Source organism: Lontra canadensis, unplaced genomic scaffold, assembly GCF_010015895.1.
Source record: "Lontra canadensis isolate GAN:19392208 unplaced genomic scaffold, GSC_riverotter_1.0 scaffold201, whole genome shotgun sequence".
In the NCBI taxonomy this organism is placed as follows: Eukaryota; Metazoa; Chordata; class Mammalia; order Carnivora; family Mustelidae; genus Lontra; species Lontra canadensis.
The window spans coordinates 620,047-632,748 of NW_022631195.1; the positions used below are offsets into that span (position 1 = coordinate 620,047).

At 68.9% G+C, this 12,702-nt stretch overlaps 1 protein-coding gene across 24 annotated transcripts in view; it reads right to left on the reverse strand.

The window, feature by feature from the left end:
• Nucleotides 1–12,702, reverse strand: part of LOC116861563 (plectin) — a 52,260-nt gene that overhangs the window by 15,464 nt on the left and 24,094 nt on the right. For 5 of the 24 annotated variants that reach the window (XM_032848218.1, XM_032848229.1, XM_032848235.1 and 2 more), the window contains exons 2-21: nt 7,401–7,462; nt 7,145–7,159; nt 6,948–7,037; nt 6,601–6,636; nt 5,990–6,067; nt 5,784–5,876; nt 4,780–4,946; nt 4,096–4,211; nt 3,910–4,016; nt 3,658–3,777; nt 3,487–3,582; nt 3,177–3,304; nt 2,848–2,941; nt 2,240–2,394; nt 1,847–2,156; nt 1,685–1,762; nt 1,442–1,603; nt 1,193–1,297; nt 995–1,090; nt 677–802 (exon numbers count right to left, since the gene is read on the reverse strand). In XM_032848218.1, the coding sequence (XP_032704109.1) occupies nt 677–802; nt 995–1,090; nt 1,193–1,297; nt 1,442–1,603; nt 1,685–1,762; nt 1,847–2,156; nt 2,240–2,394; nt 2,848–2,941; nt 3,177–3,304; nt 3,487–3,582; nt 3,658–3,777; nt 3,910–4,016; nt 4,096–4,211; nt 4,780–4,946; nt 5,784–5,876; nt 5,990–6,067; nt 6,601–6,636; nt 6,948–7,037; nt 7,145–7,159; nt 7,401–7,462 (2,234 nt within the window). Of the gene's footprint in view, nt 1–676; nt 803–994; nt 1,091–1,192; nt 1,298–1,441; nt 1,604–1,684; nt 1,763–1,846; nt 2,157–2,239; nt 2,395–2,847; nt 2,942–3,176; nt 3,305–3,486; nt 3,583–3,657; nt 3,778–3,909; nt 4,017–4,095; nt 4,212–4,779; nt 4,947–5,783; nt 5,877–5,989; nt 6,068–6,600; nt 6,637–6,947; nt 7,038–7,144; nt 7,160–7,400; nt 7,463–8,078; nt 8,206–10,821; nt 10,991–12,359; nt 12,639–12,702 lie in introns of those variants that run through there. The other 19 variants (XM_032848219.1, XM_032848231.1, XM_032848238.1 and 16 more) reach the window with 13 other exon arrangements.

The following is a 12,702-nucleotide window of genomic DNA, read 5'->3' on the forward strand; positions in this document are numbered from 1 at the left end:
AGGTCATCCACTCCTCCCATCTCGCTCCTCCACGGGTCCGAAGCCCGCCGAGGACCGTCCGAGGCTGTGGTCAGTCTACCCTGGAACCGCCCCGGTCTCTTGTGCCTCTGCCCGAAGAACCCCAGCTTCTGCTCCCAGAGGCCCCCAGCCGGCAGGACTGTCCAGTGTCCTTCCCCCCGTCCCACCAAGCCTGCCCCTGCGCCAGGGCACATGGGCGCCAGACCCAGATGCCTCTCTGCCAGCTGACCATGCCAGCGGCGGGGTGGCTGACCAGGTCTCTGCTCACTCTGAAGGCTCAGGTGACGGGGAGCTCACGTTGCTCTAGCTGCCACCCCGCCACCACTCCAGGACCCAACACTAACCTCTGAGTGCCCCCACGCCCCCATCCCGTGCTGCTGACCGACGCCCCTGGCCTCCCCCCCCCCAGCACCCCGGTCCCTCCCACTGCTGCACGCCCACCCCCACAGGGACCCTCACGAAGCAGCCGCGCAGCACAGACTCTGAGCCAGCCTCTCCGGGCTCCTGGGGGGCCCCGCACTCCCCCCACAGCCACAGCTGCCTCCGCCAGGCCGTTGCATCCCGGAAGGGGACGGCCACCTGCCCTCACGGCTCCGGGCCCTGTCGCCCCACTCGTCCCTGCAGAGCCCCAGGCCAGCCGAGACCTGTGCTCCCTCACCTGGGCATCCTGCAGCAGGTCCTCCAGGCGCGTGACAGTGACGGTGCGGTCACAGGTGTACTTCCTGCGCAGCGTCTCCTGCAGCTTCCGGAGCTGCTCCTCGGTCTCCCGCACGTCTGAGAAGAACTGGGAAGAAAAGAGGGTCACACGGGGCTCAGGGGCCCCCGGCTGCAGAGGGTTCTGATGCGAGCCCCGCAGGACCGCGCCAACCCTGCTTCACCCCCTGCAAACAGACACGGGGGAGGGCCCTGCACCCACTGCCGCGGTCTGGGGCCCCTCGGGGACGCGGCAGCTGACCCAGGAGGAGCCCGTTCTCACCTGGAAGTAGGCCGTGTTCTCCTTCAGGTGCGTCTCGATGCAGCAACACAGCTGCAGCATCCAGCTCCACTGGGTCTGCAGGGCCGCCTGGAAGGACTGCACACGCCCATGCCCCCTTAGGCTCCCGCCCGGCCGCGGCCGTCCCCCACGGGCTGCCCGCCCCACCCCATGCCCACGAGGGGCCCTGGCCCACCCCACCTCCACTGTGAGCCGAGCAGGGTGCCCCTCCCGCAGCAGCCGGTCCCCGGTGCTCTGAATCTCCTTGATTTTCTTCTCCCGAAGCTCCAGCTCACGCATCAGGGCCTGACATGGAGGCAGAGGGCTCAGGAATGGTGTCGGGCCCACGCCAGGATCCACCAGTCTCCCATAAGCGTCCCCCCACCAGCCAGCACCCGGGGACCCCACAGGGGCAGGACGGTCCTGGAAGATTCCAGAAGGCGGCCTCACCGAGTAGCTCTCCTTCTTGGCGGCCATGTTGGAGTTGTGCTCCCCCCAGTCGAAGCCCACCTCCTCCTCCTCCTTCTCACTGAGCCACATCAGCTCCTTGGTGGCCGCCGCCACAAAGCCATGCAGGCTCTCCAGCCAGCGGAGACGGGCCTTGGAGGAGTTCTGCAGGGCGGCGGAAGCCCGTCAGCCGGTCCCACCGTCCGGTCCCCACCGTCCCCGTCCCCAGCCGCAGCCGGCACTCACCAGGAGCTTGGCGTACTGCAGGTCCAGCCGGCCCAGGCAGTCTCTGTAGGCGCCGCGGGGGGCCGGGGCGAGCTGGCCCTGCAGGAGACAGAAGTGGTGACACTTACCGCGGCCAGGACCCGCACCCCCAGCCCAAATGCCCGCCTCCAGGTGCCCGCGCACCTCGTCCGCTCGCGCCCGCTCAATCTTGGCGCGGAACTCCTCGACAGACTGGTGCAGGCCACGGTGGCTGCCCAGCTGGGCCTCCACACTGGGCAGGTCCCCGCCCCACTCCGCACTGTCCACCCGCCGCTGGTTCTCCTCCACCCAGGCCAGTAGGTCCTGCAAGTAGCGCAGCGTGACGTCCTCCAGCTCGGGGCGCCTCTGCATGGTCTGCACCGACACCGGGGTCACGGGTGCCGCTACACCCGCCTTCAGCCGGAGGTTGTACTCAGTCCGGATGGCCACCAGGCGCTCGTGCAGGCGGTATACCCTGGCAGCAGAGGGGGCGCGGAGGGATGAGCCAGCCGCCAGAGCATCAGGGACACCCCCATCCCGGCGAGGGCCGCGGCCCACCTGCGGTACATCTGCTCCCCCTGCGGGTGCCGCCCATCCTTAAGCGTCTGCACGTCGTTGAACAGCAGGCGGATCATGCCGTCGGCCTTGTCCAGGTCACGCTCCACCTCGGCCGCCCGCTGGGGTGCCTTGCCTGCAGCCAGCAGCCGCACATCCTGCAGGGCATCCCCAGAGCTTAGGGCCTGCGGGCAGGTGGCCTCCTGACTGCCCAGGGTCCCGATACGCCCTCCCCGCCAGGCTGCCAGCCCCCGGCTCTCTGCGGGAATGGTGCTGACCCCCAGGGCTCCCTCCACATGGTCCCGGGCCCCATCTGCCTCCACAAGCTCCGGCCCAGGCTCACAGCCCCAACCCCGCTGGGCCCCATGAGTGTGAGGCCCTTCCCGCCAGCTCCTCTGGGCAGCAAGCCTCCCAGGCCTGGCACCAGGTTCGGTGGCCTCTTGTATGTCCTGCTTGGCTCGGAAACCGCTCTGCCCAAAGGGAGCGATCAGAGTTGGCAGCGCCCCAGGGGAGGAGCTGGGGTTGCTCTCCACCCACTGGCCACAGGGCGTGGCAGGCTCCCGGCTCTTCCTGCCTCCCTCCTGCCCCCCCCCTCCCCTCCCTGCCCTCACCGACTGCAGCAGGGCGTCAGCGTGGTTCAGTTGCTCCTCGCACAGCCCGGCCTCCATCTGCAGTTTGCTCACAATGCGCTGAAGACGCTCCAGCCTGCGGCGCCCCCGGGAGCCGCCGTGAGTGGGGTCCCCCCGCCGGGCTCCAAGACGTACACCCCTCCTGCCGCGGGCCTCCCTGCCTGCCCGCGGCCCACAGCAGAGCTGGCCCCAGTGTGGGATTCCCAGCCTGGGGGTGGTTTCCTCCCCAGGCAGTGACTCACCCTCGGGTGGCTCCCCGCGGCCGCGGGCCCCACCCCGCAGCTGCCTCCCCCAGCCCTGCCCCCGCCCACCTCTCAAACTCGCCACGGAGCTGCTTCTCCCGCTCCAGGATGGCCACGTGCAGCTTGCCCCACTCCTTCTCCACGTCCAGCGGGTGGTAGCCGGGGGGCACCTTGAGCTGGCCCGCTTGCACCGCACCCTGTGGGCAGGGCCCGAGCTCAGGGGGGTAGGGGCCGAGCCCCCTAGGGCCCCCCAGCCTGCCCGCCCTGGAACAGCTCTAGTCCCAACAGCTCAGCCACTAGGCCCTGCCCTCCCTGCTGAAGAGGGCCTCACTCCCGCCGGCACTGCCCCCGTTTCCCCCCCGTCCAGGACACCCCTCACCTCCAGGGACTGGAAGATGCCCTTGGAGCGGTTCTTGTCCGCCTCCTTGGCCGGAAGCTCCGTCTCCTTAAACTTTAGGAACTGGCACCACAAGATCTGTGGAGAAGCGTGTGTTGAGCTGCCTGCCTGGGCCGCACCGGACCGGGAAGGGGGGTGGGAGGCCAGGCTCACCTCGATCTCCTCGAAGCTGGAGGGGAACCGGCGCTCCTCGAAGGCCGCGGTGTGATGGCGGACCCACTGCAGCAGCAGCAGCACGAGCTCCCGGTACTCCTGCCAGCGCAGCTGCAGCTCCTGCGGCCGGAGACGGGGGGAGCCGTGAGGCGCAGCCAGCCCCCCCCCCCGCCCGGGGGCCCCCCCCCCCCCCCGCCACCCCCCCCCGGCCGCCCCCCCCCCGCCTGCCCCCGCCCACCAGTCACCACTCACGTTGGCCTTCACGCCGTCCTGCACGTCAGGCACCCGCGGCATGGCGTCGTACAGGGACGAGACGTAGGTGATGATGGACTTCTCGTCGGGCTGTGGGACGTCCACGTCTGCAGGGAAGGGACCAACATCAGAGGGGACCCAGCAAGGGGCAGTAGAGGGGCAGGGGCCAGGGGACAGGGCACACACCCTCAGGGTCCAGGAGCCGTGTCACCCCCAGGTCCCGCTCTGCCACGGAGAAGGCCTGGTCCAGGTTCTCCAGGTTGGTCTGACGGAACACCTTGTTCATGTCGATGAGCGTGGGCCTGTGGGCAGAGGGGCGGGGGTGCTGTGAGGCCCACGGGGCAGGACACTCACCCTGAAAACGAACCCCCCACCTCTCTAGTGCCCAGTACTGCCTGCCTACGTGGCCTTGCCTCTGGAGCTCAAGGAGCCTGCACTGGCACAGAGGCTGGGACACACCAAGCAGAGGCTCCCCGCCTGCAGACGGTTCCTGCGGCTGCCCTGCCCCCCAGGCCTCAGGTTCTGGACTGGGGCAAAGGTCCACTGAGAGCCATTCCCACCGTGGTCTGGCCACCCTGGCCCCTTCTGGGGCGTGCACGTGGGGCTGAGGCCCCCCGCTCTGAGAGCCGTCAGCTCACTCGCCATCTGGCTCAAGGAAACCAGTGAAGCCTCAGAAAGGCTCCGGGCAGAGGCGGGCCCTGGCGGGGCTGGGCGTGCCCGCACCCTTCCAGAGGGCTGGGCTAGCACAGGCACACAGCCCCCAGGGCAGCAGGTTCCCATCGCAGCAGATGCCCCTCCTGCCACGGCCCCTGCCCCAACTTGCTTGCAGTCACCCAGCTGAGGTGTCCTGGGGCGCCCCAGGCCACATACTTGTGCCGGTGAATGATGGCATTGAAGAGGCGGCCGTCCCGCCAGCTGGAGGTGAAGTTGTCGCAGCGCAGGCCTTGGTAGCCCTCCACCATGCGCTGGGACCACAGCAGCAGCTTCTCCTTGGCCGTCATGTCCTCAGACTGTCCGCTCACCTGGATGTCGGAGATCTGCCCCGCGCGGCGGGCCAGCAGCACTCAGCCATAGCCACGCGCCCCGTCTGGCACCCACGGCGCTTATCTGAATCCATGCGAGCACACGGGCCCCACAGGAGCCCCCAGGCCAGCGGAGGCAGGGGGAGGCCATCAGGTTCCCTCCCCCATCAGCGCCACAGCCCAGGCTGCTTTCGCCGGGCTGCCCCGGAATAAGTCACAGTCCCCAGGCCCTGCCACCGTCACAGGGTGGGCATCACGGATGCCTCCCTGAGCTGCTGGAGGCCGGGCCCTAGGAGGGTAGCCGTGGGCACCACGGCCGGCCCAGAAGCCGCAGCCCCAGGAAAGGTGGTCCCAGTGGGGATAGGGCCCAGGTCAGCCCCCCACCCCCCCGCAACTCCAGAATGGGGGTGGGGGTCTCTGGGGGATGGGCACGGTCCGGGGGGCGGCCTGTCTGTCAGCCTGCCAGCCTGTGTGACTCAGCTGCCGTGCCACCAGGCTCTGCCTGCTCAGCTCCTAGATTTGTGGCTTCCTGTACGGCTGGGGCGGGCAGCGGGTGAGTCAGCCAGTGCAGCGGGTGCTTCTCCAAAACCCTCCCGGGGCAGGAGGCCGCACGATGCACAGAGAACACATTCCTCTGCAGGGAGGCTCTTCCGCCCTGCCCAGCCCGGGCCAGAGGGCACAGCACAGGAAAGCCCCAGAGAGAGCCCGGAGCCCTCAGGCCACGGGGCTAGCTCAGGGCACGGGCGCTGTCTGGGGCTGGGCTTGGGGCTGGCAGGAAGGTGCCAGGACGCCAAGGGCCCTGGCTCCTGGGCCACACCCCCCCCTTGGCCGCCCGGCCAGCCCCCAGACTACCTGGAAGTGCAGGATGATGGTCCAGATGAGGCCCAGGGTCAGCTTGGGGTTGCCGTCGGCGATGTCATCGTTCCTGATGTTGACCAGCTTCACCTGCACGCAACACCCGCAGCCACACTGTCGGCCGGCCGGGAAGGGGGCTCGCGGCCGGGGAGGGGCTCGCGGCGGGGAAGGGGCTCGCGACCGTGCCGGCCGAGTGTCCTCACCTGCCGGTGTCGCAAGTAGTCCAAGGCAATCTGGACATTCTGCAGCTTGTGGAAGCGCATCCTCCCCTTCTCCCGGGGCTGCGGGAAGAGGCCCGGCCAGTCAGAACCCCAGGACAGGGGCACAGTCCCACCTCCAGCTGCAGCCCCCTGCCTGCCCTCAGAACCGCCAGGGCAACTGCGGGAACGGAGCCAAGGGTCTTCCCCAGCGGGCAGCAGCCCTTCCCATGTCCCCGCGTCACCCTCCCCAGCTAGAAAAGGGGGACCGGTGGCCCAGAGACCAGACCCGGCAGGGGCTTTGGAAGTCCAGGAGCCAGGCCCAGGCTGTGGGAAGGAAGGAAGGGAGGAGACAATAGCCAGGAAGCCGCGGGCGGAGGGCAGTGGCACTGGGGGCAGGGTCCTCCTGGACAGCGGCAGCAGCCCTGGTGGGTCCCAGTCCCAGCCCCGGGCACCGCCACAGGCAGGACACCAGGCAGCTGGATACAGAGCCATCTGCCTGCCCAAGCGCCAGGCACAGGTGGGTCCAGATGGGCCACCAGCCCCAGGTGAGCCGGGCTCCCGGTCTGGGGGAGCCCACGCGCTGCCTCAGCCGGCACGCACAACCACTCACTCACCAGGCGCGAGCTCCTGATTACGTCCCGCTCTCTTGGCTGCCCAGCCAGAGCAGGGCATAGGGTAAAGGGCAGAGGCCAAGGTTCACAGTCCAAGCAGCAGAGAAACCAAAGCAGAGCAGAGCGTGAGGTTACAGAGAGCAGCGGGGCCGCGAGCCCACGGCACGGGGAATGGGCCACACTCCCAAGCTGGGCCCAACGCTCCAGGCCGAGAGACCCAGGAGGGGCCGAGGCCAGACTAGATGTGGAGTGGGCATGTGGGAAAGGCCCCAAGAGAGGAAGGCAGGCAGGGGTGTCTGGGTGAGAGGCAGGCGGGGCCCCGGAGGGGGCAGGCGGGCAGGTACACGCACCAGGCTGTCCCCGGAGAGCACCTCCAGCAGGGAGATGAGGTTGTGGCCATCACGGAGGTCTTCATACAGGTCGCTGATGTGTCTCTGGGCCTGTGGGGACAGCGGTACTGGGCTGCTACACAGCCGCCACCAGGCCCTGGCGGAGAGGGGACAGGCCCTGACCCCAGAATGTGCCCCGCCCCCACCGAGGCACCTACCTCTGCCCTCCAGTGCTACGAGGAGAGCAGGAGAGGCCGGAGGAGGAAGAGGAGGAGAAGGAAGAGAGGGGAGACAGGAGCAGGAGCAGGAGCGGCGTGGGGGAGGCACGGAGAGAGAATAACAGGTTTCAGAGAGAAAAGGTGAGCCCTGGCCAACAGTGAGAGCAGCCCTTGTTCCAGCCATGGGAACAGGGACGCCCTCCTCCACCCCATGACCCTGCACACACATGCACACACGTGTCCACACGCCACCAACCTTGATGAGGTGTTTGTTGACCCACTTGGTGAAGGTTTTCTTCTGCACACGATCCCGTTCATCTGGGAGAGACAAAGCCAGGTGACCTAAGGCCTGGGAGCAGCCGCAGGGGCCCCCAGGAGGCGACCACCAGGCAGACACAGTGGGCGGCACCTGAAGAGGGTCTCAGAATCCCAGAGACCCAGCACCCTCCCACGCGCGGGGGCTCGGGTGCTGGGCAGGCGAGTGGCCTCCGCTCAATCCCCCTATTGTCTCTCTCTGGAGATGGGAGGGTCCAGAGCTGGCAGCCACTCTCTAAGCCCACAGAGTCCAAGTCCCGGCTGCCCCACCCCCACACACACTGCCTTAGAGACCTGGGCAGAAAGGTTCCCAGTCAGGACCAACAGGGCAGCCAGCTTCCCCAGGGCCCAGGGAGCCCCCACCCACCACGGCCCTATAATCAAGATTCAGAGCCCAGTGCCAGCCTTGCCAACACAGGCCAGCCCTCTCCATGTTGGGCACCAGTGGCTGCCCACGCCCCACCCCCACCCTAGCTCTGCACTGGGGCCAGGGTGTGTCACACAGGCCCTGGGGGCCCTAGCTGGTCTCAGACTGTCCCCAGTTCAGGGTCCCCACCCCCGCTGGGTGCCAGGCTTCCTGCGGCAGGAAGTGGACCTGCCCAGCAGGGTTGCCCACTACCTTTCTTGCCCTCCGAGGCCCTGAGCACAGCCAGGTAGAGGTTATCCTCCGAGCTGGTTCTCTGGCGGCCCAGGCCCTCAGGCTCCGGCACCCGCAGCCGGTGCTGAGACATGGTGCCGCCCCACCCCTCTGGCGCTCGATCCCGAGGCCCCCCGCGCTGAGCTCCGGCCCTCGTGGCACACAGGCGGCTGGAGGCTGGCGCTGCACGGGACCCGCGGGCTCGCTCGGCTCCAGGCAGAGCTGGTGTGGCCGCTCCCTGCCCGCCGGACTCCTTCGTGCCGCTGTCCCCGCCCCGAGCCCCACCCCGCCCTGCCCACGCCCCTCCCCCCCCAGCGGGAAGGAGGAAGGCAGCCCCTCCCCCATGGCCACACCCAGGGCCCCACAGAAACAGGAAACCCAGGGGTTTCCTCACCCACCGGCTGCCATAGTCCCAGAGGGACACCCAGGGATTTGAGGGGGCCTGGCACGCTGCTGCACACCTCCTGCTGCCCCACACTCCAGCCCCCCAGCCACCCCACGGGTCACCCTGCCACAGGGAGGGGTGCCTGAGTGTGGCTGGGCCTAGGGTGCCCCCCGAGGCCACACCTCCCTTCGGGGCTTCAGCCCAGGTCCACCCCTCAGCCTGCCCACCCTGTCAGCTGGGACCCCAAGCTGAGTGACCCCCAAGCTGGGGGGATGAGCTGACCGCCTCTTTCTTGCAGCACTATAGATCACACCCTTGGGCCCTATTTCTGTGGCCTCTGCCCCCTGCTAGGCCCCACGATGCCCCAGCTCAAGAACCACTATGGTCCCGTGCCAGCTGGGCCCTTCTGAGCTGCCCACCAAGCACATCCTGGAGCAGTGCCCCCTGTCCAGAGGCACAGCACACGGCGGGGCAGGAGCGGGCACATAGCTGAGCGTTGACTCATCAGGCAGCACCGCCCAGCCCCAATCTGCAGGAACTCGGCCTGAGTTAGGGGGAGGAGGGGTGCAGGGGGCACTGGGGAGCGGGGGGAAGGGGGCACCAGTGAGTCAGGGTCCGGGAGGGGACCGGAGTGACTCACAGGAGAGGAAACCACACCTGGGGGCTGTTTGTGGTCGGGCGGGGCTCACAGAGAGCAGCTGCTCAGGGCTGTAAAGGGAGGCAGAGTGAAGGGTGCCCGGGTGCAGCCCGGCTTCCTTAGGTCTGGACAGACCCGCCTATGGCCCGCACTCCTGCCCCAGCCGCCCAAACAGCCACAAGAATTTTCTAGTCAGAGCATCTGGCTTGATGCGATCCAGCTGCGAGCGGAGCCCCCCCTACCCCGAGCCTCCCAGCCAAGGTTCCGGGAAAAGCTCACCCCACCCCGTCCGTGCTGCCCCTCTGTGGCCACGGGAGGGCGCCCAAACACCACGGGGTAAAGGGGGCGCCTGCCAGGAGGAGCTGATAACACCCCACCGCCCCCCACATCTAAGTGACACAGCCAGATCCTCAGGCTTGGAGCCCCGGCTCTGCACCTGGCTCCAGACACAGGATGGAGGTCCAGCTCCACACTCCCCACCCCCCATGCAGAGCCCAGGGCAGCGAGGTGGCCTGGAGAGGCAGTCTCCACAACCCCACCAGACATCAGCTCTCCACGCTCCCGAAGGCCTCCCAAATCTGGCTCCCAATACACCCACCTGCCCCCTCCCCAGGTTTGGAGCGGGCAGAAATGCCTCTTCAGAGGACCCCTTGCCCTAGCAGCCACCCGGAGTTCCAGACGCCTAGACTGAGCACATGCCACGAGCAGCCACTGGGCAAGTCCAGCACGAGCAGGGAGGCGGGGTCCCTGCCGGAAAAGGTGTGGGTGTCATTCTGGGGAAGGTCCCTGGGAATGGGCCAGGAGGTGCGAGCAGGGAATTCTAGGACAAACAGGACCCAGGAGCCAGGGCCTGAAGTCTGACACTGGTGTGAGCCCCCACCCCCGGCCCCAGCCCAAGCTCCTTCTCCAGCTTTCTGCCACTCGGGGTCTCCAAGGATGCTGCGGTGGGTGGGCAGCCCCAGCACCTGCTCCCCCAGGGAAGCTCTCCTGCCTCTGAGCTCCCCCTTTCCCTCCACCTCCAAAGCCCTTTCTTCCCAGCCCTGCCTGCCCCTGGCTACCCTCCCCCATCACATTCAGACCCTCAAATCAAGAGGCAAGCCCTCCCAGGCTGCCTCAGCCTGCGTGCCCTCCCCCAGGCACACCAGCCTCCCAACACTGCCGGCCTCAGCAGGCCCCCTCCGCAGCAGGGGCACTCCCGCCTTGTACTGTCCAGAACAGCAGATTTTCTGCCGCCAGCCGGGGTCCCCCGGAGCCGCCCACGACCCTTTCAGGGGTATCATCGCCCCTTTGTACAGATGTGGAAACTCAGGCTGGAGATCCCACAGCTAATGAAGACGCTCCTGGGACCGGAAACCTCCGGACCGAGGGTAGCCCTCTGGCCAAGGAGAGCCCCAAGGCCGCAGAGGGCCTGGAGCGCCGCCGCCGCGCCTCCCTCCCGCCCTCCCCCGACTGCCCACCGCCTGGTGCCCAACGCAGAAGGAAACCGCGGCCGAAGCCCAGGCCGGCCCCGCCCACCTTCCCAACCCCGGACTCCAGATAAGGAACAGATGGGCCCGAGGGGACCGAGCTCGCTGCCGTCCTTCCCAGGTGTTTCCGCAGCGGGGGGCGGGGCTGCACCTGGGGCGCGCGCTCCGCCCCTTCCCGGAGCCGGTGGCTCCCCGGGAGACCGTGCCCCCCGCCAGCCGCCCCGCGGCCGCACGCACCTACGCAGCACAGCTGCCCGTAGAGGTAGCCCCTGCGGGCCCGCTCACAGCCCCCGTCCAGCCAGCGCGGCCGTTCCAGCACGACCTCCCGCACGGCGAAGGCGCCGCCCGCCCGCCCTGTGCCCGCCGCAGCCATGAGCCCGGGCGCCCTGGGGTCCGCGAGCGAGGAGGACCGCGCGCAGCCTCTGCTCCCCAGCCCGCGCCGCAAGGCCGCCGGCAGCGGGCGCCCGGCCCAGACCCGAGGAACCTGCCCCCGGCGGGGCGCCCCGCCCAGCGCGCGCCGGAAAGCCGCGCCCCTACTTGGAAGGAGAGGACCCCGCGGGGCCCGGGGCGCTGGCGGCGCAGGGAGGCTGCCCGACAGAACAAAGGGGCATGGGAACCCGCCGGGTGCCCGGGTTCCCGCGGAGGGGAGCCTCGGGGGACGCCGAGGCGCCGGGAAACTCCCCTAGACTGACGCCCACGGACTGACGCTCCCAGAGGCTGGGGCTTGGGGACGGCGCCGGGAGCAGAGAGCTGAGAACTGCCAAGAACAGAACCGAGGGGCACCGCAGGGCAGCCCACGACAGCAACGGAACAGGAGCCCCTCCCCCCGTGGGGACGGGGGCACAGTGGGCGGAGGAAAGGAGGAAAGATCAAATCTGCGGGGAGAAGAGCCGGCCCCATGCATTGTATTAAACGCCCCGCAGCTGAGTCACTCGCGGCTCCCAGGTCCCCAAAGCCACGCCTAGAAGCCCCATCCTGACTCAGACCTCAGGTCCCGCGGGCCTGGCACCCAAACTGGGAGCCCCTGCCCCCCCCCCCAGGTGCACCCAGGCACAGACAAGACACAGCGCCAAACGCATTAGGGCAGCCCCTCAGGCCCCAAGGCCAATTCCCGCCCCCGCCCCATTCACAGGAGGAGGCAGGCCCCACCCCATCCCTGCTGGGCGGTCCCTGGCTGCCGCCTGCAGGCGCCCAGAGCGGGTGACTTTGAGCAGGCGGTCGGGTAGAGCTGCAGCCTGGCTGCCTGCCCCTTGGCAGTCCTGGGCCCGGCAGGGGTGGTCAGGCCCAGCCCCACCTCAGTCCTGGGCAGAAGCCTCTCCCAGGACCTGCCCCAGGACAGCAGCCCTGCACCTGCCCTACACCTGCCAGCCCCCGTTCCTGTGTCCTTGAGAGCAGGGCAGAGGCCTTCCTGGCAAAGGGGTGCAGGACCCGAGACTGGGGAGGGGAGCTCCGCCCTCAACTGTGTGCGGGCCCTTCACTGAAGACCCTGCCCGTTTCCCTGGGGTGGGGCTGGGGTTCAGTGGCTCCCTCACCCTAGAGCCCCAGCCTGGGCAGGTGGGTGCGGAGGAGTTTGGGGGCAGGGGCTCTAGAGCAGGGCCAGGAGCCGTACAGGAGCGCCTCCTTTGCAGTCAGCAGCCACTGCCCCTGCCGGGCTGGAGGCGGGGCGGGGTGAGGGCTGCCTCCCTCCCTCCGCTAAATTTCCCTGTTCCCTCCCCTTCCTGTCCCTGAACCGCAGCCCCAGCTCGGCCCAGGTGGTAGCTGCCAGAGGCGCTTACCTTGCTCGTCCTGCACCCGCCAGCGCCCCCTGCGCCAGTGCCACACGGCGGCCAGGGTGACAGCGTGGCCCACGACCACCAGGGAGGGAAACAGGCTGCCCAAGGGCTCCATGGCTCTGGGGCTGCACCGCTGTGGGCACAGCCGGCGGAGCTGCCCTTGGGAGCCAGCTGCCAGAGACCCGGTAGACCCCTCCCTTCCCTGCTTGGAAGACGGGGGGGGGGGGGGTGCCTCGGGACCTGGGACGGCCCAGCCTGCGGGACTGCCCTACCGCACCGTCTGCCTGGCGCCCCGTGGCCCCGGGGACTGGTCTGGTCCACAGCCCCAACTGTGCTCCCGCCCGCC